General features: G+C 40.6%; 1 protein-coding gene across 1 annotated transcript; it reads right to left on the minus strand.

Annotated features, from left to right (window-relative positions):
- Nucleotides 1-24,446: 24,446 nt before the first annotated feature.
- On the minus strand, nt 24,447-25,925 carry LOC116324421 (leukocyte cell-derived chemotaxin-2-like). The gene is made up of 4 exons (XM_039616061.1): nt 25,775-25,925; nt 25,076-25,187; nt 24,840-24,991; nt 24,447-24,752 (listed from the first exon to the last, which is right to left on the minus strand). Exons 1-4 carry the CDS (start codon nt 25,797-25,799, stop codon nt 24,586-24,588), a joined length of 456 nt encoding a protein of 151 aa, XP_039471995.1. The 5' UTR covers nt 25,800-25,925; the 3' UTR covers nt 24,447-24,585.
- Between the last annotated feature and the right edge of the window lie 562 nt (nt 25,926-26,487).

Genomic DNA, 26,487 nt, shown 5'->3' on the forward strand with positions numbered 1-26,487 from the left:
ATTTCCTAACCGTAGGGGCTAGAACAGTCATTCTTACACCGTTTTGTTCAGAAGAGATGGGGAATCTTAAAGTGTTGACAATTTATCATTAAAATATGAATTATTGAAGATATTTGACTTCTAATGCACCATAACTGAGTAGAGGCAAGCAGCGAAATCTGCCTTGACTTGCCCTCAAACAACGCTTTCTAACTCTAAATCTATTTGGAGTATCGATATCATTCTTTCACCGTAAGAGACAGCAGGCTTTGGTGAACAGTCATGGAAATTTTCAGGTCTCTGTGGAAATCTATCAAAAAGATATGACGAGAGAAAAAAGTGGATCATTTCCAGAGTTTGAAATCTGAAGAAATCTGAGCGAAGGACGAATTTCCTACCCTCAAACAAGTCTAACTCATTTCAGAACGGTAATAGGTGAGAAAGAAATTCTTGAATTGTGAGCGTCAGGAGTGTCTGAAGATATACTGGGACAAGCCTCATGTTTTAACTTCGCTTCGTGAAGGAGATATGACGATTGAATATGCCTCTCATTACAGAAATCAAGCTGTGATTTTGAACAAGCTCTCCATTGACTTTCTATGGAGAGTTTTGAGACTTTGTGTTGGTCTGAGGAGATTTGCCAAAATTCTATAAGTCTCACAACAATGATGGTGACATTTTCGGAAAGCCAGCAAAAATACCTACGTTTTGATGTATAATTTGTGGAAGTTGAGTGAAAATTGAGCAAGTAGCAAGAAGTTGTTCGGACATGAAGAGAAGACTGCAAAACCTACAGTGGCACACTGGAAGCCAAGTGCATAGCAACCATAACAACGCATGTATTTTCTGAAAAATCACAATTTTGCAACTCAAAACTTTAAGAGGCATAAAATAAAACGGTAAAAGATTTGAAAAATCTGATTTATTCCTGAATAGCCCAATAATTTGAGAACATTTTAAAGTTTGAATGGTTGTTCTACGTGAAAGTAGGAAAAAGTAGTTAAGTTTCAAAAACAAGCAAAATTTAGCAGAATTGCAGAAGTTTCCCATTCATTTCAATGGGACAAATTAAAGGCAAAAAAGTGGAATATTTTAAAAAGTATAACAGTAATAAACACCAAAAGATATAGCGATCATTAGCAGAAATAGCAGAATAGTTTAAAATTTGAGCGGTGAAAATCGGCTGAAAATTGTGGAAGTAGTTAAGTGCCAAAAAAAGTGAAAAAGTGGCAACTAGAATAATAATAATAAAGTATAAAGAATAAAGAGAAACAGGAACTCAATATATGTGGATGCTTAAAGCATCACACAATTTGCATTTCCTGCGAAAATGCAGTGTGGATGCTATAAAGCTGAAGCTGTCAGCTGAAACTAACTGAAAAAGCTGAAAAGTTGCAGAAATTGTAAAACCTTTGCAAAAATTGTAATAACTTTGCAGAAGCATAAGAACTTAGCAAAAATGTAATTACTTAGCAGAACTGCAATAACGTAAAGAAAACATAATACTTGGCAGAAATACAATAACATAGCAGAACTTAGCAGCAGAAATTAGAATAAATATTGTAACTTAGCAGAAACAAGATAACTTTTCAGAAATACAGGATTTTAGCAACCATGGTACCAGATTACATAGATACTTTATTTAAACAAAAATACCTAAACATTGCACAAATACTGTGATTTAGGACAAATACTACAACATAGCAGAAATGCTGTAATTCAGCAAATATACTATGCTATGGCACAAATAGAAAGAATATGCTCAAATACTATGATTTTGCTCAAATAATATAATTAAGCAATAATACTAAGATTTAGCAGAAATACTGTATTTAGCACAAATACCGAAAAGTAGCAGAAATACTATAATTTAGCATAATAGTAATAACTTGCACAATTACAAATATGGACATGGTAAATGGCCTGTATTTATATAAGCGCTTTTATGGTCCCTAAGGACCCCAAAGTGCTTTACATATCCAGTCATTCACCCATTCACACACTGGTGATGGCAAACTACGTTGTAGCCACAGCCACCCTGGGGCGCACTGACAGAGGTGAGGCTGCTGGACACTGGCGCCACCGGGCCCTCTGACCACCACCAGTAGGCACACAATAAGATACACCCATAAAGGCTCTCTCTCTCTCTCTCTCTCTCTCTCTCTCTCTCTCTCTCACACACACACACACACACACACACACACACACACACAGCAGCAGCAGCAGAAGCAAGTGAACAAATAGGGGCTGTACATACAGTGTTTCCTGTATGTTTCTAGGTAGGTCAAAAAGCCTGGAGCTGCTTAATTTTAATCCACCAATCAGAAAGGCTATGTACTTTTTCCCCCCAAAACAGGTGCACCTGTTTTTACACATGCAGCACAGAGACAGGATTTGTGCAGTCTATTTTTCATAGTGAGGACTCCTCTCAAACAAATGGCTATAATTTCCTAACCGTAGGGTCTAGAACAGTCATTCTTACACTGTTTTGTTCAGAAGAGATGGGGGATTGTCAAGTGTTGTGTGTTTAAAGTAAAAATATGAATTTGTAGAGATACATGACATGGATGAGTGGTTGACTTACAACCCATGAAAGCCCTAATATGGAAATTTGAATGTCTCAGCCGTCAGATGTGATGGGCTGGTTGGGAAGTCATGCATGACTTGATATGTCAATTTGAAAATTACAGTACTCACAGAGGATTGGCTCCCTGAGGAGCTGGCAGGAATACATAGAAATACTATGATTACCCAGAAATACTGCGTTTAGTAGAAATATTATGTTTTAGCACAAATACTATAAAATGGCTGAAATAGTATGATTTAGCACAAATGCTGTATTTAGCACAAATACTGAAAAGCAGCAGAAATGCTATGACTTAGCACAATAGTAATAACTGAAATAGAAAAATTGGAAAAGCAAAATGAACAGCTGAAAAAATGCTGAACATTCTAAGGCTCCCTCAAATGTAATTGTTGAATGAAAAAAAATCAGCAAAAAAAAAGTATAACAGTCACACAATCAAAAATATGGACACATATGGAAACACACATGCACAGAGAGACACAGGATCAAATTCAGTCAACCAGTCTAAATATATTGAATTTAAATCATACAATAAGATGCTCCCATAAAAGCGCTCTCTCGCCTCTCTCTCTCTCTCTCTCTCACACACACACACACACACACACACACACACACACACACACACACACTAGCAGCAGCAGCAGCCAAATAGCCTGGGAGCTGCTGAATTTGAATCCACCAATCAGAGAGGCTGTATACTTTTTCCCGCCAAAACAGGTGCAGCTGTTTTTACACACATGCAGCACAGAGACAGGATTTGTGCTGTCTATTTTTCATAGTGAGGATTCCCCTCAAACAAATGGCTATAATTTCCTAACCGTAGGGGCTAGAACAGTCATTCTTACACCGTTTTGTTCAGAAGAGATGGGGGGATCTTAAAGTATTGACAATTTATCATTACAATATGAATTATTGAAGATATTTGACTTCTAATGTACCATAACTGAGTAGAGGCAAAGCGAAAACTGCCTTGACATGCCCTCAAACAATGCTTTCTAACTCTAAATCTATTTGGAGTATCGATATCATTCTTTCACCGTAAGAGACAGCAGGCTTTGGTGAACAATCATGGAAATTTTCAGGTCTGTGTGGAAATCCATCAAAAAGATATGACGAGAGAAAAAAGTGCCTCATTTCCAGAGTTTGAAATCTGAAGAAATCTGAGCGAGGGATGAATTTCCTACCCTCAAACAAACCCAATTCATGGCCAAATGGTAATAGGTGAGAAAGAAATTCTTGAATTGTGAGCGTCAGGAGTGTCTGAAGATATATTGGGACAAGCCTCATGTCTTAACTTTGCTGCGTTGAGATATGACGATTTGAAAATGCCTCTCATTAGAGAAATCCAGTGGTGATTTTGAACAAGCTCTCCATTGACTTTCTATGCAGAGTTTCAGACTTTGTGTTGGTCTGAGGAGATTTGCCAAAATTCTATTATACAGAAATACTGTAATCAGCACATATACTGTAACATTTTAGAAATTCCTCCACTTAGTAGTAATACTATAACATAACACAAATGTTATGATGAGTTGAGCGGCTGGTACTCTGGTGCAGTCAGCACAATCTGGAGCTGAACACTCTTAAAACTGTAGAGATGACAGTGGACTTCAGGAGACATCCCTCAACTCTGCCCCCTCATCATATCAGACAGCCCTGTGTCGACTGTGGAGATCTTCAAGTTGCTGGGTACCACCATCTCCCAGGACCTGAAGTGGGAGACCAACATCAACTCCATCCTCAAAAAGACCCAGCAGAGGATGTACTTCCTGAGACAACTGGGGAAGTACAGTCTTCCACAGGAGCTGCTGATCCAGTTCTACACTGCAGTCATTGAGTCTGTCCTGTGCTCCTCCATCACAGTCTGGTATGGTGCAGCCACTAAACAGGACAGGTGCAGACTGCAGCGGACTGTACAGGCAGCAGAAAGGATCATCGGCGCCCCCTGCCCTCCATCCAGGATCTGTACCTCTCAAGAACCAGGAAACGGGCAGGAAAATCATCACAGAACCCCTCACACCCTGGACACAGACTTTTGATCTGCTGCCCTCTGGCAGGCGGTACAGAAGCCTGCAGACCAGGACCACCCGACACAGGAACAGTTTCTTTCCCTCGCCATCTCCCTTCTAAACAGTTGAACTGTCACACTGCTCCCACTGCCAGACTGCAACTGCACCTTATGTACATTCTGTAGTATTCATTCCACCTCATTTCATTTCTGTATTTTATGTGTATACGTTTAGATTAGTTATTTATAGTTGGTTTACACAGCTTTGTGTATGTATGTGTATGCATGTGTAATGTATATATAGATACGTGTGTGTGTGTGGGTGCGTGTGTGTGTGGGTGCGCGTGTGTGTGTGTGTGTGTGTGTGTGTGTGTGTGTGAGATTTACATTGCTGTGCTCGAGAGCCACCATCTACCGGAACCAAATTCCTTGTATTTGTCTGCACATATACTTGGCCAATAAACACGATTCTGATGATTTGGCACAAAAACCATGATTTGGCAAAAATACTATGATTTAGCAGAAATACTATGATTGAGCAGAAGTACTAAGATGTAGTAAAAGTACTTTGATTTAAGAGAAATCCAATTATGGAGGAGTAATACTTTAAAATGGGAGAAATATTGATACACACACACATTCACAGAGCCTAAAGGGAAGAGTATTTGTGCCATGGAGTGTTAAGAAGAATCTGAGGTCCATATTAGAAAAGCTGGTTAAAAGTTTTCAGAATTGTAATAAATGATGAATATGAATTAGTGGTCTGTGATAGTGTATTAATTTGTAGGGCAAAAAAATATTGTCCAAGGTGGAGTTGAACCTGCGACCTTTGTGTTGCAGACCTGTGTCATTACCAGCTGCGCCACTGGGAAAGACAGTGAGCTCTTGGGAAACAGGGTGATGAGCAGTCAGAATTAGATCGCGGTGTGAGGCAAAGAGCGCCGTTTTTGGAGTTACAAAACGTCGTGTAACTCAAAACTAGGTGGACTAGAAGCATAATTCTTGTACTGGGTGAATCAGCGGACTTTGGTGTACTTTGACTGCGATTTTCATTGCTCTTTGTACATCCGTCGCTGAGATATGACGAGAGAAGAAAGCGGCAGACCTCAGATATGATTGGCTGGCTGGGAAGCTGGCAGAAATATGATAGTAATTTGTGTGATCAGTCCTCATAGAGGACCTGGCATTTATATAGAAATAGTATGATTAAGCATAAATACTATAAAAGCAGAAATACTATATTAAGCACAAATCCTATAAAAAGCAGAAATACTATATTAAGCAATATAAAAATCCTATAAAAATGGTATAAAAAGCAAAAATACTGTAATATGATTTGGTAGAAAAACTATAATTAATCAGAAATACTATATTTGGCAGAAATACTGTAATCAGCACATATACTGTAACATGACAGAAATTCCTCCACTTAGTAGTAATACTATAACATAACACAAATGTTATGATGAGTTGAGCGGCTGGTACTCTGGTGCAGTCAGCACAATCTGGAGCTGAACACTCTTAAAACTGTAGAGATGACAGTGGACTTCAGGAGACATCCTCAACTCTGCCCCCCTCATCATATCAGACAGCCCTGTGTCGACTGTGGAGATCTTCAAGTTGCTGGGTACCACCATCTCCCAGGACCTGAAGTGGGAGACCAACATCAACTCCATCCTCAAAAAGACCCAGCAGAGGATGTACTTCCCTGAGACAACTGGGAAGTACAGTCTTCCACAGGAGCTGCTGATCCAGTTCTACACTGCAGTCATTGAGTCTGTCCTGTGCTCCTCCATCACAGTCTGGTATGGTGCAGCCACTAAACAGGACAGGTGCAGACTGCAGCGGACTGTACGGGCAGCAGAAAGGATCATCGGCGCCCCCTGCCCTCCATCCAGGATCTGTACCTCTCAAGAACCAGGAAAGCGGGCAGGGAAAATCATCACAGACCCCTCACACCCTGGACACAGACTTTTTGATCTGCTGCCCTCTGGCAGGCGGTACAGAAGCCTGCAGACCAGGACCACCCGACACAGGAACAGTTTCTTTCCCTCGCCATCTCCCTTCTAAACAGTTGAACTGTCACACTGCTCCCACTGCCAGACTGCAACTGCACCTTATGTACATTCTGTAGTATTCATTCCACCTCATTTCATTTCTGTATTTTATGTATATACGTTTAGATTAGTTATTTATAGTTGGTTTACACAGCTTTGTGTATGTATGTGTATGCATGTGCAATGTATATATATAGTGTGTGTGTGTGTGTGTGTGTGTGTGTGTGTGTGTGTGTGTGTGTGTGTGTGTGTGTGTGTGTGTGTGTGTGTGTGTGTGTGTGTGTGTGTGTGAGATTTACATTGCTGTGCTCGAGAGCCACCATCTACGGAACCAAATTCCTTGTATTTGTATGCACATATACTTGGCCAATAAACATGATTCTGATGACTTGGCACAAAAACCATGATTTAGCAGAAATACTATGATTGAGCAGAAGTACTAAGATGTAGTAAAAGTACTTTGATTTAAGAGAAATCAATTATGGAGGAGTAATACTTTAAAATGGGAGAAATATTGATACACACACACATTCACAGAGCCTAAAGGGAAGAGTATTTGTGCCATGGAGTGTTAAGAAGAATGTGAGGTCCATATTAGAAAAGCTGGTAAAAGTTTTGAGAATTGTAATAAATGATGAATATGAATTAGTGGTCTGTGATAGTGTATTAATTTGTAGGGCAAAAAACATGTTGTCCAAGGTAGAGTTGAACCCACGACTTTTGGGTTGCAGACCTGTGTCATTACCAGCTGCGCCACTGGGAAAGACAGTGAGCACTTGGGAAACAGGGTGATGAGCAGTCAGAATTAGATCGCGGTGTGAGGCAAAGAGCGCCATTTTTGGAGTTACAAAACGTCGTGTAACTCCAAAACTAGGTGGACTAGGAGCATAATTCTTGTACTGGGTGAATCAGCGGACTTTGGTGTACTTTGACTGCGATTTTCATTACTCTTTGTACATCCGTCGCTGAGATATGACGAGAGAAGAAACTGCAGACCTCAGATATGATTGGCTGGCTGGGAAGCTGGCAGAAATATATAGTAATAGTGTGATTAAGCATAAATACTACATTTAGCAGAAATACTGTATTACAAAGCACAAATCCTATAAAAGCAGAAATACTATATTAAGCAAAATCCTAAAAAGCAAAATCCTAAGCAATATAAAATGGTATAAAAAGCAAAAATACTGTAATATGATTTGGTAGAAAAACTATAATTAATCAGAAATACTATACTGGGTAGAAATACTATATTTAGCACAAATCTTATAAAATAGCAGAAATAGTATGATTCAGCACAATAGTAATAACTTAAACAGAAAAACTGGAAAAGCAAAATGGACAGCTGAAAAAATGCTGAACATGCTAAGGGTCCTTCAAATGTACTTGTTAAATGAAAAAAAACTGAGCAAAAAAAAGTGTAACAGTCACACAATCAGAAATATGGAAACATATGGAAACACACATGCACAGAGAGACACACACAGGATCAAATTCAGTCAACCAGTCTAAATATATTGAATTTAAATCATACAATAAGATGCTCCCATAAAAACTCTGTCTCGCCCTCTCTTTCTCTCTCTCTGTCACACACACAAACACACACACACACACACACACACACACACACACACACACACACACACACACACACACAGAGAAGTAAGTTTCTAGCTCAGTCAAGCAGCCTGGGAGCTGCTGAATTTGAATCCACCAATCAGAGAGCCTGTGCACTTTTTCCCGCCAAAACAGGTGCATGCAGCACAGAGACACAGGATTTTTTTGCAGTCTATTTCTCATAATGACGACTCCCCTCAAACAAATGACCATAATTTCCTAACTATAGGGGCTAGAACGGTCATTCTTACACCGTTTTGTTCAGAAAGAGATGGGGAATCTTAAAGTGTTGACAATGTATCATTAAAATATGAATTATTAAAGATATTTGACTTCTAATGCACCATAACTGAGTAGAGCAAAGCAAAAACTGCCTTGACTTGCCCTCAAACAACGCTTTCTAACTCTAAATCTATTTGGAGTATCAATATCATTTTTCACCGTAAGAGACAGCAGGCTTTGGTGAACAATCATGGAAATTTTCAGGTCTCTGTGGAAATCCAACAAAAAGTTATGACGAGAGAAAAAAGTGGTTCATTTCCAGAGTTTGAAATCTGAAGAAATCTGAGCGAAGGACGAATTTCCTACGCTCAAACAAGTGTAACTCATCTCAGAACGGTAATAGGTGAGAAAAAAATTCTTGAATTGTGAGCATCAGGAGTGTCTGAAGATATACTGGGACAAGCCTCATGTTTTAACCCGCTTCGTTAAGGAGATATGGCGATTCGAATATGCCTCTCATTACAGAAATCAAGCGGTGATTTTGAACAAACTCTCCATTGACTTTCTATGGAGAGTTTTCAGACTTTGTGTTGCTCTGAGGAGATTTGCCAAAATTCTATAAGTCTCACAACAATGATGGTGACATTTTCGGAAAGCCAGCAAAAATACCTACGTTTTGATGTATAATTTGTGGAAGTTGAGTGAAAATTGAGCAAGTAGCAAGAAGTTGTTCGGACATGAAGAAGACTGCGAAACCTACAGTGGCACACTGGAAGCCAAGTGCATAGCAACCATAACAACGCATGTATTTTGTGAAAAAATCACAATTTTCCAACTCAAAACTTTAAGAGGCATAAAAATAAAACGGTAAAAGATTTGAAAAATCTGATTTATTCCTGAATAGCCCAATAATTTGAGAACATTTTAAAGTTTGAATGGTTGTTCTACGTGAAAGTAGGAAAAAGTAGTTAAGTTTCAAAAACAAGCAAAATTTAGCAGAATTGCAGAAGTTTCCCATTCATTTCAATGGGACAAATTAAAGGAAAAAGTGGAATATTTTAAAAAGTATAACAGTAATAAACACCAAAAGATATAGCGATCATTAGCAGAAATAGCAGAATAGTTTAAAATTTGAGCGGTGAAAATCGGCTGAAAATTGTGGAAGTAGTTAAGTGCCAAAAAAAGTGAAAAAGTGGCAACTAGAATAATAATAATAAAGTATAAAGAATAAAGAGAAACAGGAACTCAATAGTGTGGATGCTTAAAGCATCCACACAAAAGAGAAACAGGAAAAAATAGTTGCATTTCCTGCGAAAATGCAGTGTGGATGCTGGAACTAGAAAAATTTGCAGCTGAAAAGCTGTCAGCTGAAGCTAGCTGAAAAAAGCTGAAAAGTTGCAGAAATTGTAAAAACTTTGCAGAAGCAAAGGAACTTTGCTAAAATGTAGTAACTTAGCAGAACTGCAATATCTTAGAGGAAACATAATACTTGGCAGAAATACAATAGCATAGCAGAACTTAGCAGAAACATTGTAACTTACCAGAAACACGATAACTTCTCAAAATACAAGAATTTAGGAGAAATAGTATAAGATAACAGAAAGAATATATTTAGCCAAACATTCTTAAACATTACAGAAATACTATGATTTAGAGAAACAGTACAACATAGCAAAAATGCTGTAATTTGACAGAAATACTACATTTGGCAGAAATACTATGTTTCAACACAAATACACTGGTTTAGCACAAATATTTTAACATAGCAGAAATACAATTATATAGCAGAAATGCTATATTTAGAAAGAAAAAATATAATATAGTAGAAATACTATGATTTAGCAGAAATACTGTAATCAGCACATATACTGTAACATGACATTAATTCCTCCACTTAGTAGTAATACTATAACATAACACAAATGTTATGATTTGGCACAAAAACCATAATTTGGCAAAATACTATGATTTAGCAGAAATACTATGATTGAGCAGAAGTACTAAGATGTAGTAAAAGTACTTTGATTTAAGAGAGCACAAATACAATTATGGAGGAGTAATACTTTAAAATGGGAGAAATATTGATACACACACATACACAGAGCCTAAAGGGAACAGTATTTGTGCCATGGAGTGTTAAGAAGAAACTGAGGTCCATATTAGAAAAGCTGGTAAAAGTTTTCAGAATTGTAATAAATGATGAATATGAATTAGTGGTCTGTGATAGTGTATTAATTTGTAGGGCAAAAAGATGTTGATCAAGGTGGACTTGAACCCACAACCTTTGGGTTGCAGACCCGTGTCATTACCAGCTGCGCCACTGGGAAAGACAGTGAACTCTTGGGAAACAGGGTGATGAGCAGTCAGAATTAGATCGCGGTGAGAGGCGAAGAATGCCATTTTGGAGTTACAAAACGTCGTGTAACTCAAAAGCTAGGTGGACTAGAAGCATAATTCTTGTACTGAGTGAATCAGCGGACTTTGGTGTACTTTGACTGCGATTTTCATTGCTCTTTGTACATCCGGCGCAGAGATATGACGAGAGAAGAAAGGGCAGACCTCAGATATGATTGGCTGGCTGGGAAGCCGTGCAGGCCCTGATATGTAAATTTGAATGTCTCAGTCCTCAGAGGATTGGCTGCCTGGGGACCTGGCAGAAATATATAGTAATAGTGTGATTAAGCATAAATACTACATTTAGCAGAAATACTGTATTAAGCACAAATCCTATAAAAAGCAAAAATACTATATTAAGCACAAATCCTATAAAAAGCAGAAATACTATACTATGATTTGGTAGAAAAACTATAATTAATCAGAAATACTATATTTGGCAGAAATACTATATTTAGCACAAATCTTGTAAAATAGCAGAAATAGTATGATTCAGCACAATAGTAATAACTTAAACAGAAAAATTGGAAAAGCAAAATGGACAGCTGAAAAATGCTGATCATGCTAAGGATCCTTCAAATGTACTTGTTAAATGAAAAAAAAAACTCAGCAAAAAAAAGTATAACAGTCACACAATCACAAATATGGACACCTATGGAAACACACATGTACAGAGAGACACACAGGATCAAATTCAGTCAACCAGTCTAAATATATTGAATTTGAATCTTACAATGAGATCATCCCAAAAAGGCTCTCTCTCTCTCTCTCTCTCTCTCTCTCTCTCTCACACACACACACACACACACACACACACACACACACACACACACACAGAGAGAGAGAAACTTTCTAGGTCAGTCAAGCAGCCTGGGAGCTGCTGAATTTGAATCCACCAATCAGAGAGGCTGTGTACTTTTTCCCGCCAAAACAGGTGCAGCCGTTTTACGTGTTGTGCCAAAACATAGTGTTTCTGCCATATTGTGGTACTACTACATTACAACATGAATACGGATTAAAGATGAAAGAAACTGGCAACAAATTCCTCCACTACAAACCAGTCTGATACCACTTCTTTGCAGCGTTCACGTTTACTAAGGCACTACCCAAAAGGCGCCACAAGAGGGCACTCCAACACAACAGATGACCTATGTACACTGATGCACTTAGTAACAGTCAGCCTCCTTGAATTGGCAGAAATACTGTGATTTAGTAGTAATACTATAACATAACAGATATACTGTGATGTTGCAGACATAGTATGTTTTTGCACTACTCATTTGTAGTGAAAAAATTAGCAATATAAATTACAGGTCTGTGAAAGTGTATAAATTTGTAGTGAAAAAAAAATGTTGACCAAGGTGGGATTGAACCCACGACCTTTGAGCTGCAGAGCCGTGTCATTACTGATTGCGCCACCTGGAAAGGGTGGGGCAGCTGAAAAACAAAGACATCAGCAATCAGAAATAAAAGAGATTTCTGTTGAAAACACCTGAAAAAGCTGGGATTTGTGCTGAAAAGGGGTGAAAAAACTCAATTCTGCTGAAGCGGGGTGAAGAAGAGGTGTTGGACTGTTGAGAAGAGTTAAATAAGTTGAACAGATATGTTTGGGTACAGATACTATGATTTGGTAATAATACTGTGTTTTAGCACAACTCCTGAGATTTGATTGAAATAATATGATTTAGAAGAAATATTATGACTTTGTACAAATACAATGTTTTGGCACAAATACCATGATATGGCAAAAAATACTATGATTTAGCAGAAATACTATGATTGAGCAGAAGTACTAAGATGTAGTAAAAGTACTTTGATTTAACAGAAATGCAATTATGGAGGAGTAATACTTTAAAATGGGAAAAATATTGATACACACACAGATACACAGAGCCTAAAGGGAACAGTATTTGTGCCATGGAGTGTTAAGAAGAATCTGAGGTCCATATTAGAAAAGCTGCTAAAATCATAAAACTTTGCAGAATTGTAATAAATGATGAATATGAATTACTTGTCTGTGATAGTGTATTAATTTCTAGGAAAAAAAAAATGTTGACTAAGGTGGAATTGAACCCGTGATCTTTAGGCTGCCAACCGGCGTCATTACCAACTGTGCCACTGGGAAACAGAGCAGCAGTTTGGAAAGCGGGGAGATGAACTGTCAGATTTAGATCGCGGTGAGGCGTAAAACGCCGATTTTTGGAGTTACAAAACGTCATGTAACTCCAAAACTAGGTGGGATAAAGCACAATTCTTGTACTGGGTGAATCAGCAGACTTTGCTGAACTTTCACTGCGATTTTCATTGCTCCTTTTACCTCCGTCACGGAGATATGATGAGAGAAGAAAGCGGCTTCATTTTCAGAGTTTGAAAAGTGAGAGGAGGACAGATTTCCACCCCTCAAACAAACGTAATTTATGGCTTAACAGTAAGATGACTGTAAAAACTGCTCTATGATTTACATGAAATACTTTGATTTAGAAGAAATTCTATAATCTAGCAAAAAGCACTACAGCATAGCAGAAGTTATATCACTGAGCAGATTTACTAGGATTTAGCACAAACACTATGATTTGGCTCAAAAATCTTTATTTTGCAGTTATATTATGATTTGGCAGAAATACTATGAGCAGTAATAATATAACAGTACATAATACTGTTAATATGTGTGCCTCTTGGCATAGGCACACATAATAATAATAATGATAATAAATCCGAGGAATAGTAATATGTGTGCCTCTTGGCATAGGCACACATAACAAAGCATCGAAGCGTTAGGCTAGCTCTGTAACGGAATATAACAAAAGTATGAGTTCTTTGTTTCTTTATATTAACGAACTTTTTACTGTACTGAAAATAAGGAATAGAAGAAAATTCATTCTTACCTTATAATAATCGTGGTGCAGGCCAGTGCAGTGCATGAACTTATATGCCTTCTCCAGTGAATTCCGCTGAGAGTAAATGTAATGTCCCGCTCTACTGTACAAGACTTGTGAATGGCTACCTGAAGGGATGTACCACTGTGAGGGGGGGGTGCTAGGAATAGTCCAAGTGATCGCTGCTTTAATTTTCCGGTCAACTATACATAAATTGCAAGTAGACATGATTTTATTAAAGCTGGTGAACTGTAACTAGACCAGAAATCAGTCATAACAAAAGAACATTCAATCTATTTTCTCCGGTACTTTATACCCGCTCAGTTGCAATGCAATTTAACGCTCAACTACAAATCAATGGCTTTTTTTTATGGTGACCTGTAGGGATTTACCACTGTGAAAGAGGCTCTTTGGATGATCGCAGCTTTGATCTCTGGTCATCTATAAATAGACGTTGTTTCTTTTGTTTGTTGTAGACTTAAAATATTCCATCCTCTAGAGGCATAAAAATATATTTTATCAAAAGATTCAGTGACTGGAGAAATCTCTTTGCAGAAACAATGAGGCTAAAAGCCATGATGTCAGTGATCTTCAAACGCTCATAGGAAAGTTATCATCATGGAGCATTAAACAGACACGATTCTGTCCTGGAAATCAGTGCATTTCCTGTATCCTTTGGGGCAACAGACCAGAGTCACACTTTTAGAGAGGTGCCTGATGAGGTGGACTGAGAGGAATATCCATGATGCATGGCAGTTTGTTCACTCACTTCCTCTCCACCACAGCTTCAAGCGCTGCCAATCACAGAGCTTGCTCTCCTGATCCAAGAAGAACACATCAAAGTGCACTGCACTCACCTGAACTGACAGAACACCTGTCATTAACATTTTGGTGCACACATAAGCTTGTTCTCAAAAACCCCCCTGCCCATCCACTGCTTGTGTACAGCCTCTGTTTTGATCTTCCAGTTCAGCAAATGTATAAATGTGGGTGTCCAGGTATTTGTATTCCTCCACCACATCATATCAGCGGGTTCAGTATCTTATACTTTTGTCAAGATAATGCTCACTGCAGCCGATTTGTATCTACAGTTACCAGAAAGAAGCCATAACCAAGTTACATGGATTCTTTTTTTTAATTACTTCATGTCATACAGGTAAACTAGTTATGTTATGTGCAACGCTGTCATGTGCCACTCTCTGTTTCAAATTCATGTAAGACATCCAGAGTACTCTGATGACATTGACAAGGACAACTCCAGTTTACATGGGAAACAATTATTTCATGTTTTTGAGATTATTTATTTACATCACTTTTCAGAAAACGTACATACAGGTCTGATTCAAAACTGCATATCTAATTTTAATGCATGTTGATGGGGCAAAAATATTCCTGAGATACTGTTAACATTATTAAATTTGAAGGCTATTATACAGTGGTATTACTTTAAACTGAGTAAAACGGTATTTTGATAAAAGTTAAGGTCTCCGTTTGTTTCAGAAAATGCATTCTGTCATTTATTTGCTTTTATTATTTATTCATATGCCTTCCGCGGACCATCTCGGCACTGCGTGGGTGATTGGTGGCTCCGTGCACACTAAGTGCTGCACACAGGGACAAGGCGCACTAATTACGATCAGATCTTCCCTGGGCAGGGGGAGGTGATGAACTGTATGCCACTTTTTCATTGGCATACATTAAGTACAATGTTTTATTGCCTACGGTGGGGCAGGTCACATACTGGGTGAAGGTGGTCAGTGTGGAGTCCAGCGAGACATGATTAAAGTCCCCTGATATTAGAAGAAGAGCTCTCGGAGATTGCGTCTGCAGTCTGCGGACCACAGAGAGTCACAGGCTGCCTCCACGGATGCTAACGGCTAATAGCTCAATGTCTCTGTTGCAGAGTTGTTCTTTCACAGCAATGTGCCCAGGGATACCACAACCGTCTTTAACAAACACTGCCAGCCCCCCTCCTTTCCTCTCACCGCTGTCTCTCGTCTTGTCCGGCCGCAGCAGCTGGAAGCCGGGCAGCCTACTCACAGAGGGAGTACCGGGCAGTGTCGGGGTACTGCCACTGTGACCGGGTTAGCGTCATTAGCTCCTCAATCATATCAGGAGCGATCTCACGTTTACAGTGATTACAGGAAGGAGAGATGGTGTGTAAGGTGTCCTTCTCGGGAGACATCACCCCGTCTCTTCCCTCACTGGGGACGCTACCGTCTGCCGGTAGCGCAGCTGCAGGGCGCAGCGCTAACAGCTGATCCCTAACGTAAACAAAGGAGCCATGCGCCGAGTGTCTAAATACGGGTGAAAAAGAGAAGACAAAGAAGAGAAAAGTCAACATAACTAGCACGGAGCGGTAATGCATGACGGCAGAATCTGATTGCTAAGACATAAGTTAAAGGTTAAGAGAAGTAAAGAGGAAAATAAGAAAGAAGCTCAGAAATTAGCAGAGCTAGCTCTGCTCATTACCTGTTAGCTGCCATAACAGGTACCACAGTTAAGGTTTCAGAAAAAGTATTCTGTCGTTTGTTTGCTTGATCATGCCTTAAACACATCAAAATGCATAGTGGGATTATAATACAAGTCAATACTGTGACAAGCACTGGTACCGAATAGGCAATCACTCAGCAGCAAGGTGAATCGGTGATGCATTAGTGTGGTCTGCACTTCGTCTTCTTTGATTGGGTGAAATGAGTTGAAAGTAATTGGATGAGGGAACCATGGGGAGTGCCCTGCATAATTTCAATAAAACGCCGTTTTAAACGCCGTTACAGCTGGCACAGAACGCCGTAAAAAACGCCGTTTTTATGCATCTTTGAACGGCGTTTTCTGCCGAGTGGCGGAAAAACGGCGTTTCCGTCTGTCTTTGAACGCCGCTTTTACGTCACTCGGATGGTGCGTTCAGGGCGCCATGTGAGAGTCGGAAAAACGGCGTTTGTCGAAACAGAACGCCGTTTTTTCGGCGTTTTGAAAAATTAAACGGCGTTTTTACGCCATTTCTTAATCAAACGCGTTAGAAAAGTGGCGAATTTTGGCACTAATGGCTTGCCATATTGGACAGCCGTCGTCGCGTGGCGGTGACGTAATCGCACTTGAAACGCGTACTTCAAGCGTGCAGACCCTGAATTGGGACACATCCTACATCGCCACAGCCTTAAGGGCGTTTATCAATAGAGATTGAAAATGTGACGTCATTCAGGGGTAAAACCGCAAAGGATTCTGGTAAGTAGTGGCAAGAGGTACTAGCGGGCACAGGCTTTCAATAGAAATCAGTTACACAGCGATAAAAAGAAACAAAAAAATGGCAAGAAGCTGTTGTATTATTAACTGCACAAGCCGGGTGAGCGACAGCCGCGTGAAGTCGACGGAAATGCGATTGGTTTTATCGGTTCCGGCGTGGAAGAGAAATTGTCCAAGCCATGTCTCCGAAGTCACGAAGAGGCGACGGATGGCCTGGATTGCCGCTATCAGAAGACCTAATATAACGTTCGAAAACATTCCACCTCACATGTTAGTCTGCTCCAAGCATTTCCACAAAGGTAAGTGTTTTGTGGTAGTTAATACGTCTTAATTGGCGCTGAACAGAAATCATCGCGCTATGCTGCTGTGTGTAATGTTTGCTGTATTTTGTTGGCAAACCAGCCTCACGAAATGCTGGAATGCGATCCAGACTGGGCATATAATATAATATATTATATATAATAATTTGCCACGTTTATGAAGGCGATTTGTGAGACTGGTAAACTTACCTTTGTTCGTACGATGGTCTTGTGTTCTACACGGTGCATTTCAAGGTCCTGTACCCATCCGTCGGTAAACTGTACCTGGGCTTGTTGCAGTGACCTGAAGTTACTAAAAACTTCATGAGTGTATGCACTCACTCCAAGAACCGTATAATTATAAATCTGAGCGTGGTGAAAGTTGGGCAGCACGCTGGCGTCTTTTGTCCACTCTGTGTGCTGGTAAGGGTCTGACCCTTTCACTCCTTTAATATTTTCCTCGTACCTTTTCTTTGCCTTTTTCGTCAAGTCTGTCTCTGTACGGACGGCATTGTTCTCCTTCGTTTTGTACGTTCTTTTTTGGTGAGGAAAGAAAAGCAAGAAGGTACTGGAACCGGAGAATAAACGTTTTTGCGGTGCTGCAAATGCTTGCATTTAATGCGGTACTTTGAATGTTTTTCTACCACCTCCCGGCATGCAATGCGCGAAAGTCACGTGGTCTGTCAATCTCTATATGCGTACTTGCGTTCTCGTGTACGCGTGATACGTCATCAGTCGGAGACCAAGTACTGTTCAATTGGCACGCATCAAGCCGAGAACGCGAAAAAGTCCCGGATGTGTTCTCGATCCGCCCGTTTTATCGAGCATGCATCGGTGTGGACTTGGGACGGCTATATATCCCAGAATGCATTTCGTCCAAAACTCAACAGCGGACTCTCGGCACATCATTTTCAACACCCTCCCCCCCGCCTCTCGCGGTCTTCTCACTACTCAGGTTAAAGAAACCCCAGCAGCTGTCTATAGTATTGAGTGTCCACTAAAATAGAAATAAAAGCGTTCTAACATCTCACCTGCTTGTTTTTATTAAGGTATGTACACGTATGTACATGTACACTATTTTTATTAATAGAGGTTTCACTACTGAGGTTAAAAATGATATATAAGTCACTTAGATCACTTCTAAATGTTAATGTTTGGTTTATTTCAGTGTTTTATTTGTTCCTGAGTAAACCGGTTTGGCTGTGATTACAGTTAAGCTTCATAACATGTTACTCACAGTTAAATTAGGAGGGGACGGCAGTAAAAACTCCGGCCCTGTGACATCATCACGTACGCAGGTGTTCCAATTGACTATGTGCACGAGAAAATGCTAACTTCCTGGTTTGAGGCCGGATGTGGGGTTGCACATTTCCGGTAGCTTTACTTTGCGGTAAATCGCTACTGCGAAGATATACTCCAAAATCATGTCCAAAACTTGAAAACTGAAAGATTGCGTTAAGTTCCAAAGAGCAGAAGGTGGGAACACTCACCACTGTTGTGTCACAAAAAATCTAATGATAGATTTTGACGTTTAACCACTTAAGCCCCGTCTCTCGGTACCGGGGCAAAAGGAGGAGATCACGTTTAATCGGTTATAACGCGGGTTGAGAAATATAAGTCCAGACATGTGTGGTATCCACAGAAACCTCATAATCTCAGCTAAAATGTCATATAAACCATTTCTACAACCACCAAACACACCGAAAATAAGCCGCGATTAAAGCGAGCAGTTACGTAAATGCGCAGAAGTCCGCTAAACAAACAAAACCGAACCAGAAATTCTTCAGACTTCATGTAAGTAACCGATTAAAGATAGGCTGGTTAGCTCCCAGAGCTATCACTGACTCCACACACCAAGTTTCATCACGATCAGACCAAAATTCACTGAATTAGCCACAAAAGAAGACCACAAAAACACACAGCGGCGCAAATGCTCTAAAACAGAAATTGGCTTACCGTCCAGATTATTTTCGCCGGTAGCCGGTAACCACGTGATTGACGTTTAAAGAGTTTAGATCGATGGTTGTTTGCATCACTCAACACAAGCAGAACTGCATCACTGCAGCATAAGACACATCGTCCGCATTCAGAAGCACATCTCTGTATAGTGACTGGTCTTATTCTTTAAACAGGCAAATGTTCAGCATTCAAACTACAGGTGAACAACAGTCACAGATGTTTCCCGTTATGTCCACACCTACACAGCATGTTAACAAACCGTGAAAAAAGCCACACAAAAAATGAACGATTGCTGGTGAGGGTTTCTATACATTAGTATGTATGAAGGGTATGTTGTGACTTACCTTCTAAATTAAAAAGTGCAGTACTGGATGTCCACGATGTCCACGCATCAAAAAAATAAAATTGGCTACTTGATTTCACCTATCGCTGGTTATTTTTTGAACATAACACCCGCAATAAACGAGGGACAGCTGAGAAATATAACATTTGAATCCCTTTTCTCCTTTGCTCTGAGGCGTGGGGGCAAAATATCGACAAGTCCATGAACATCATTTACAGTTATATTGGGTAAATGACCAAGACATCTATAGAAATGTAAATCGACGCTTAATTCATTCATTTGGTTAACTTCTTTTGGACATTAAACAGGGCGCGAATAGGACACCGGAAACAAAGCTCCCCACAGGAGTTTTTGCACCGGAAGTAGCATATGCTAACGTGCACATAGTCAATTGTACATATCGCGAGTCCGTGCTCGCGTTCTCGGCGGGTACGTACTCCCGTGCGTTCTCGGCGAGTACGTACTCGCGTACTTGGGCATTGATAAACGGCCTAAAATTCAGGGAAATGAAGGCCGCATTTCGAGCAGCCCCTGAATTGGGACAGCCTTCGGCGCGCCGCTGTGACGTAATCGGCCTTAAAATGCGGCCTTTAAGGCTGCAGACCCTGGCCGTTTCTCAATTCTCAAGTACGCGAGTACGTACTCGCCGAGAACGCGAGCATGGACTCGCGATATGTACAATTGGAACACCTGCGTACGTGATGATGTCACAGGTCCGGAGTTTTTACTGCCGTCCCCTCCTAATTTAACTGTGAGTAACATGTTATGAAGCTTAACTGTAATCACAGCCAAACCGGTTTACTCAGGAACAAATAAAACACTGAAATAAACCAAACATTAACATTTAGAAGTGATCTAAGTGACTTATATATCATTTTTAACCTCAGTAGTGAAACCTCTATTAATAAAAATAGTGTACATGTACATACGTGTACATACCTTAATAAAAACAAGCAGGTGAGATGTTAGAACGCTTTTATTTCTATTTTAGTGGACACTCAATACTATCCGGTTGTTCAGTCTGACGTCACTGGCCGTGTCTGGGCCTAAACTCCGCTGCAGGTCCATATATCAAACGATCACTGTGGCATTACTGAGAGTTGAAAAACTGTCTAAAGTCTTTCATCTTTAATAAAATGATCAGCGTTCTTCTCTACCAGGTGTAACAATTGAGTTTAACATCCAGGCATCCATGAAAACGGAATTTATGACATTTAAGGAGTTAGAAGTTAGCAGGAAGTTAGCTCGCTAGCTTCTATCTAAATACAATATAGCATGTCCTGACTGCAGGGGTTTAGAAACAAATTCAAACGTACAGCTCTGCTATAACTTCCAACATAAATGAAGACAGAAAACTAAACAGCAGTGACGTTTGTAGGGTTACTGAAGTTTGGCTAGCTGGTATATAATGATGTGCTACGTGACCGCTAGCGACACAGCTATGTTAGCATAATATAAACAAGCTAACTTTTTTTCCACTCGATAAAAGTTAACGTGAGTGTTCTCAGTGGTCGGGAACAAATGTAATCGCATGGCAGGATGCTGTAAAAGGACTAAACTTCAGTCAGGAGAACAACTGAGATAATCCATCCACAATACGAGGTTAGTTATTCATATACTGCTGCATGGGCTGTGCTGTAGTTACATCGTAAGGGTTTAAAAACTGAGCTTAAATAAATGATTAGCAGTAATAAAAGCCGAGGGAGGTCAACGGTGATCACTGACTGTTTTATGAGCTTTTTGAGATTAAATAGAAGAAAATACAAAACATTAAACATGTTAACAACACAAAAGCCATATTAAACGCAGACTACTTTAGGCCCGGAAGTAGGATTCGTCACGTCATCACCGAACAACCGGATAGACAGCTGCTGGGGTTTCTTTAACCTGAGTAGTGAGAAGACCGCGAGCGGGGGGGGGGTTGAAAACGATGTGCCGGGAGTCCGCTGTTGAGTTTTGGACGAAATGCATTCTGGGATATTTAGCTTTACCAAGTCCACACCGATGCATGCTCGATAAAGCGGGCGGAGCGAGAACACATCGGAACTTTTCGTTCTCGGCTTGATGCGTGCCAATTGGAACAGTACTTGGTCTCCGACTGATGACGTATCACGAGTACACGAGAACGCAAGTACGCACAAGTACGCATATTGAGAAACGCCCCCTGAATTGGGATACAGCCTCAGAGTGAGCCTCTTCTCTGCGTCTGGCACTGATGACATCACTGATGACACCATGCTCATAGAGATTGAAAATGTGACGTCATTCCGGGGTAAAACCGCAAAGGATTGTGGGAACGCGTGGCAAGCCATACTAGCGCACGCAGGCTTTCACATGAAAACAGTCACACAGCGATAAAAAGAAACACAAAAAAATGGCAAGAAGCTGTTGTATTATTAACTGCAATAGCCGGTCGCATGACAGCCACGGGAAGCCGACGGGTAAAGAGATCGTTTTTTATCGGATTACGTCGTGGAAGAGAAATTGTTCAAGCCATGTTTCCGAAGTAACAAAGAGCCGACGGATGGCCTGGATTGCAGCCATTTGAAGACCAAATATAACGTCCCAGAACACTCCAGCTCACATGTTAGTCTGCTCCAAGCATTTCCACAAAGGGACGTCTTCTGTTGTAGTTATTACGTAATTTATCATAACATCATAACAAATAAGTCTGAATTGAATTGAATTTGAATTGAATTCGTTGCGCTATGCTGCTTTGTTCACTGTGGCTTTGCGGGGTAATGTTTGTTGTGTTTTGTAGGAAAACCAGCCTACAAAATGCAGGAATGCGATCCAGACTGGGCACCTCTATCAGCCTGGGTCAGACCGAGTTTAAAGCTGCTACCACAGCCAGATTTGATCGGTTAAGAGAGAGAGCGATATCAAAACAGCCACGAAACGTCCCGCATATATGTGCCCAAGGGTTGTATTGAAGCAATCAAGTGATGAGTAACTGTTTTCCAGTATGTTGTTTTGATATGTTTTTTTTTTTTTTTTTTGCATTGTTGATTTGTTTTTCACCGAAGCAGCTAATAAAGCATGATGGATTTTTACAATGTTGCCTCTTTCTTGTAAGATTCTATAATAGAATGAAACAATAATGCCAGTTATAAATAAAGACAATAAACTGAATGAATTATGAAACACTCATTTTATTTCTATTAGATCTGAAAATGTGTAATACTACAACCTGAAACCACAAATAGATGCATTTGCCTGTACAGGAGATAAAATGTAACAACAGCTGTGAAATGGATAAGATAAAATAAGATAGAAGATCCCTTAGGCAGCATCATTAGAAGACATAGCATAAATTTTCACTGCTATGCAGATGACACGCAACTCTATCTATCCATGAAGCCAGGTAACACACACCAATTAGTTAAACTGCAGGAATGTCTTAAAGACATAAAGACCTGGATGGCCGCTAACTTTCTGCTTCTTAATTCAGATCAAACTGAGGTTATTGTACTCGGCCCTGAAAATCTTAGAAATATGGTATCTAAGCAGATTCTTACTCTGGATGGCATTACCTTGGCCTCCAGTAACACTGTGAGGAACCTTGGAGTCATTTTTGACCAGGACATGTCCTTCAATGCACATATTAAACAAATATGTAAGACTGCTTTCTTCCATTTGTGCAACATCTCTAAAATTAGAAATATCCTGTCTCAGAGTGATGGTGAAAAACTAGTTCATGCATTTATTACTTCCCAGGCTGGACTACTGTAATTCATTATTATCAGGATGTCCTAAAACTCGCTGAAAAGCCTTCAGCTGATCCAAAATGCTGCAGCAAGAGTCCTGACAGGGACTAGAAAGAGAGAGCATATTTCTCCTGTTTTGGCTTCCCTTCATTGGCTTCCTGTTAAATCCAGAATTCAAAATCCTGCTCCTCACATACAAGGTCTTAAATAATCAGGCCCCATCTTATCTTAATGACCTTGTAGTACCATATCACCCTATTAGAGCACTTCGCCTCGCACTGCAGGCCTACTTGCTGTTCCTAGAGTATTTAAAAGTAGAATGGGAGGCAGAGCCTTCAGTTTTCAGGCCCTCTTCTGTGGAACCAGCTTCCAGTTTGGATTCAGGAGACAGACACTATCTCTACTTTCAAGATTAGGCTTCAAACTTTCCTTTTGCTAAAGCATATAGTTAGGGCTGGACCAGGTGACCCTGAATCCTCCCTTAGTTATGCTGCAATAGACGTGAGGCTGCCGGGATTCCCATGATGCATTGAGTTTTTCCTTTCCAGTCACCTTTCTCACTCACTATGTGTTAACAGACCTCTCTGCATTGAATCATATCTGTTATTAACCTCTGTCTCTCTTCCACAGCATGTCTTTATCCTGTCTTCCTTCTCTCACCCCAACCAATCACAACAGATGGCCCCGCCCTCCCTGAGCCTGGTTCTGCCGGAGGTTTCTTCCTGTTAAAGGGAGTTTTTCCTTCCCACTGTCGCCAAAGTGCTTGCTCATAGGGGGTTATATGATTGTTGGGTTTTTCTCTGTATGTATTATTGTAGGGTCTACCTTACAATATAAAGCACCTTGAGGCGACTGTTGTTGTGATTTGGCGCTGTATAAATTAAATTAAGTTGAATTTAACTGAAAATTAAATAAAACTAACCTGAACCTGCCAGTTCAGGTGGGTGAATTTTAGCACTGAATGCAGCCACTGTGATGGCTTTCACTGGTTTATGTTGTTTTTTATATTTAAACAAAGGTGCTGAAGCTTGCAGCTACAGCCACCTGTGTCAACATCCATCTGCCAGTCAAAGTGGCCACGCCCCTAATAATGACTGACTAATAATTATAGCTGTTAGGAAGCAGCACGTATACAACAGACACTAAAGAAAGAAACGGTTTTTTAAAGTGTTTTATTGTAGCCAATGTAACACATCAGAATCCTTTTATATGGATGAGGAGCTAAAGTTTTCCACCAACATTCAGAGAAAAGCCTCTTTAGTAATGAAGGTTGTCGATGGCGTTTGAAGGTGGATCAGAAGTATGGTGTGGGGTCGCTCTTGTCACACATCTGGACGTGGACGTGTGAGGTGATTCCCGGATAAACGCTCTGCATGGGCAGCATGGTGCCGATCCTCTGCCCCTTCCTCACCGTTCCTGAGGTTCGGTCCGGCCTCACGTAGAACAGCTTGAAACAAAGACCTGCAGGACACAAACGCAACGCTTCGATCAGTGAATCGGACCCAGGATCAGTAACTCGGTTAGTGCTGGCTGCACGTGATGACCCACCCTGTCCTGACAGGTTGATGCCCTCGTTGATGGCTGCCTTAGTGGGGTCGGTGTAGACGGTCAATTTCCCGTTAAGAGTCACGTCAAACGGAGCGTAAACAGCGGCGCCGTCGCTGCACTTGATGTCCAGCCCTTGGTGGAGTCTGGTCCCCCTGAAACCAGCAGACATCCAGCTGTGAGCAGCTGTGTCACATCGTTCACACCAGCCGTACAACAAAAACGTGATCTCTGAGTACCGTCCGGCTCCGTACTGTCCCTGTCCCCATCTGTCCGACGTCCTCCGGCTGTTGCTCGGGTTACCGCTGCACAGCTGACCGAACTTAACAGCGTCACACACCCACAAAACAGCTGGACAGACACAGATTTAGAATTTTATGGGACACAGCCGTAAGGTTTTATTACAAACCTCGTCAATATATTAAGTTACAAAGTGTATTTGTTCCTCTAGAAACAACTTCATATTTAAAAATGATCTTTGAATAATTAAACGTCCTGAGAGAATAACAGCGTGATCAGCTGATTAGGTGTAAATACTGTGATAACACCTGACTGATCGAAGGTAAACAACATCACCTGGTTACAACATTGGTTCATCTGTTTATATATTTATATATTCTTTCTTTAAAAGGTGAACATTTTGCTCACCGATTTCACTTTTGTTTCTTTAATAAGTGCATTTAAAAACATGCAAATCAAACTTTTACCCTAAAATTTACATTGTTACGCTGCAGGGACCGAATGTGTCCCTGTGTGGTTGGTGAGCCCATGTACGGAGGTCCCCATAATGTCACAAAGGTCAGTTTAGATTTAAACTTCGTCCTTCTGTGTCATCCACAGTGAACTTTCACATGCTACATTCTGTTTTCAGAAATAATACGAGTTCACAGAATGGCAGCTTTAAGCTGTGACGGTTTAATCTTTGAAAGTTTCCTCACCCAGTAAAACCAGGAGGCTTCTCATCTTCAGCTGCAGCTGCGACCCTCAGGCTGAGCGTCTGCTCGTCGTCTCGCAGACTTTAAAGGCTGAAAACAAACAAACACTTTCAGGGGTTTTTGTTATTTCGCCACAGCGGAGAAAACGGTGATGATGAAACTCTGTGTTTGCGTTTGTGTTGCATCAGTCGCTGTGCAGACCGGATGATCCAGCTCTCTGCAGTCAGCAGCTCTGGCTCATATCACTGTTATACTTTAATAATGTAATATTCAGTCTGCCAGACTGACTGGTTGTCTCATGTATCGCACAGATTCAGGATTTCATCATGACATTAAGCTGAAGCTCCTCACAGCGTGAAAACTTCAATAACATAAACTGAGAGCGTCAGTTCTGATGAGTCCAAAGGCTCGGCCGCAGTGACCATCGCGCATGCGTGGTCCTCGAGTCTACAGGTCAAAGGTTAATCTACGACACGTGACCCTGAGTGGTTTGAGTTGGCGTCTGCTCGTTCCCTGATAGATGTGACCTCGTCTCCACAGCACCAAACTCAGAGGTCAGGACTACAACAGAGTCTGTGATGAAGAACGAAGCGCTCTGATGTTCTCTGAGCTGTTTCTGTTACAGTGAAGAAAACTCATCTCGTTTCATGAGTCTAAACACAAACATGTGAGTTCAAATTCTCTCTGAAGGAAAACACACCTCACACTCTGACACA

The sequence above is a fragment of the Oreochromis aureus genome, linkage group 8 (genome assembly GCF_013358895.1).
Source record: "Oreochromis aureus strain Israel breed Guangdong linkage group 8, ZZ_aureus, whole genome shotgun sequence".
NCBI lineage: Eukaryota > Metazoa > Chordata > Actinopteri > Cichliformes > Cichlidae > Oreochromis > Oreochromis aureus.

What these genes read in the sequence shown, in the direction of transcription:
- LOC116324421 (XM_039616061.1), bottom strand. Translation starts at nt 25,799, where the DNA reads ATGAGAAGCCTCCTGGTTTTACTGG. An exon ending in AAGCCTCCTGGTTTTACTGG is followed by an intron (nt 25,188 to 25,774) that starts GTGAGGAAACTT and finishes GTGTCTGTCCAG; the next exon opens with CTGTTTTGTGGGTGTGTGAC. An exon ending in CATCAACCTGTCAGGACAGG is followed by an intron (nt 24,753 to 24,839) that starts GTGGGTCATCAC and finishes TGTGTCCTGCAG; the next exon opens with GTCTTTGTTTCAAGCTGTTC.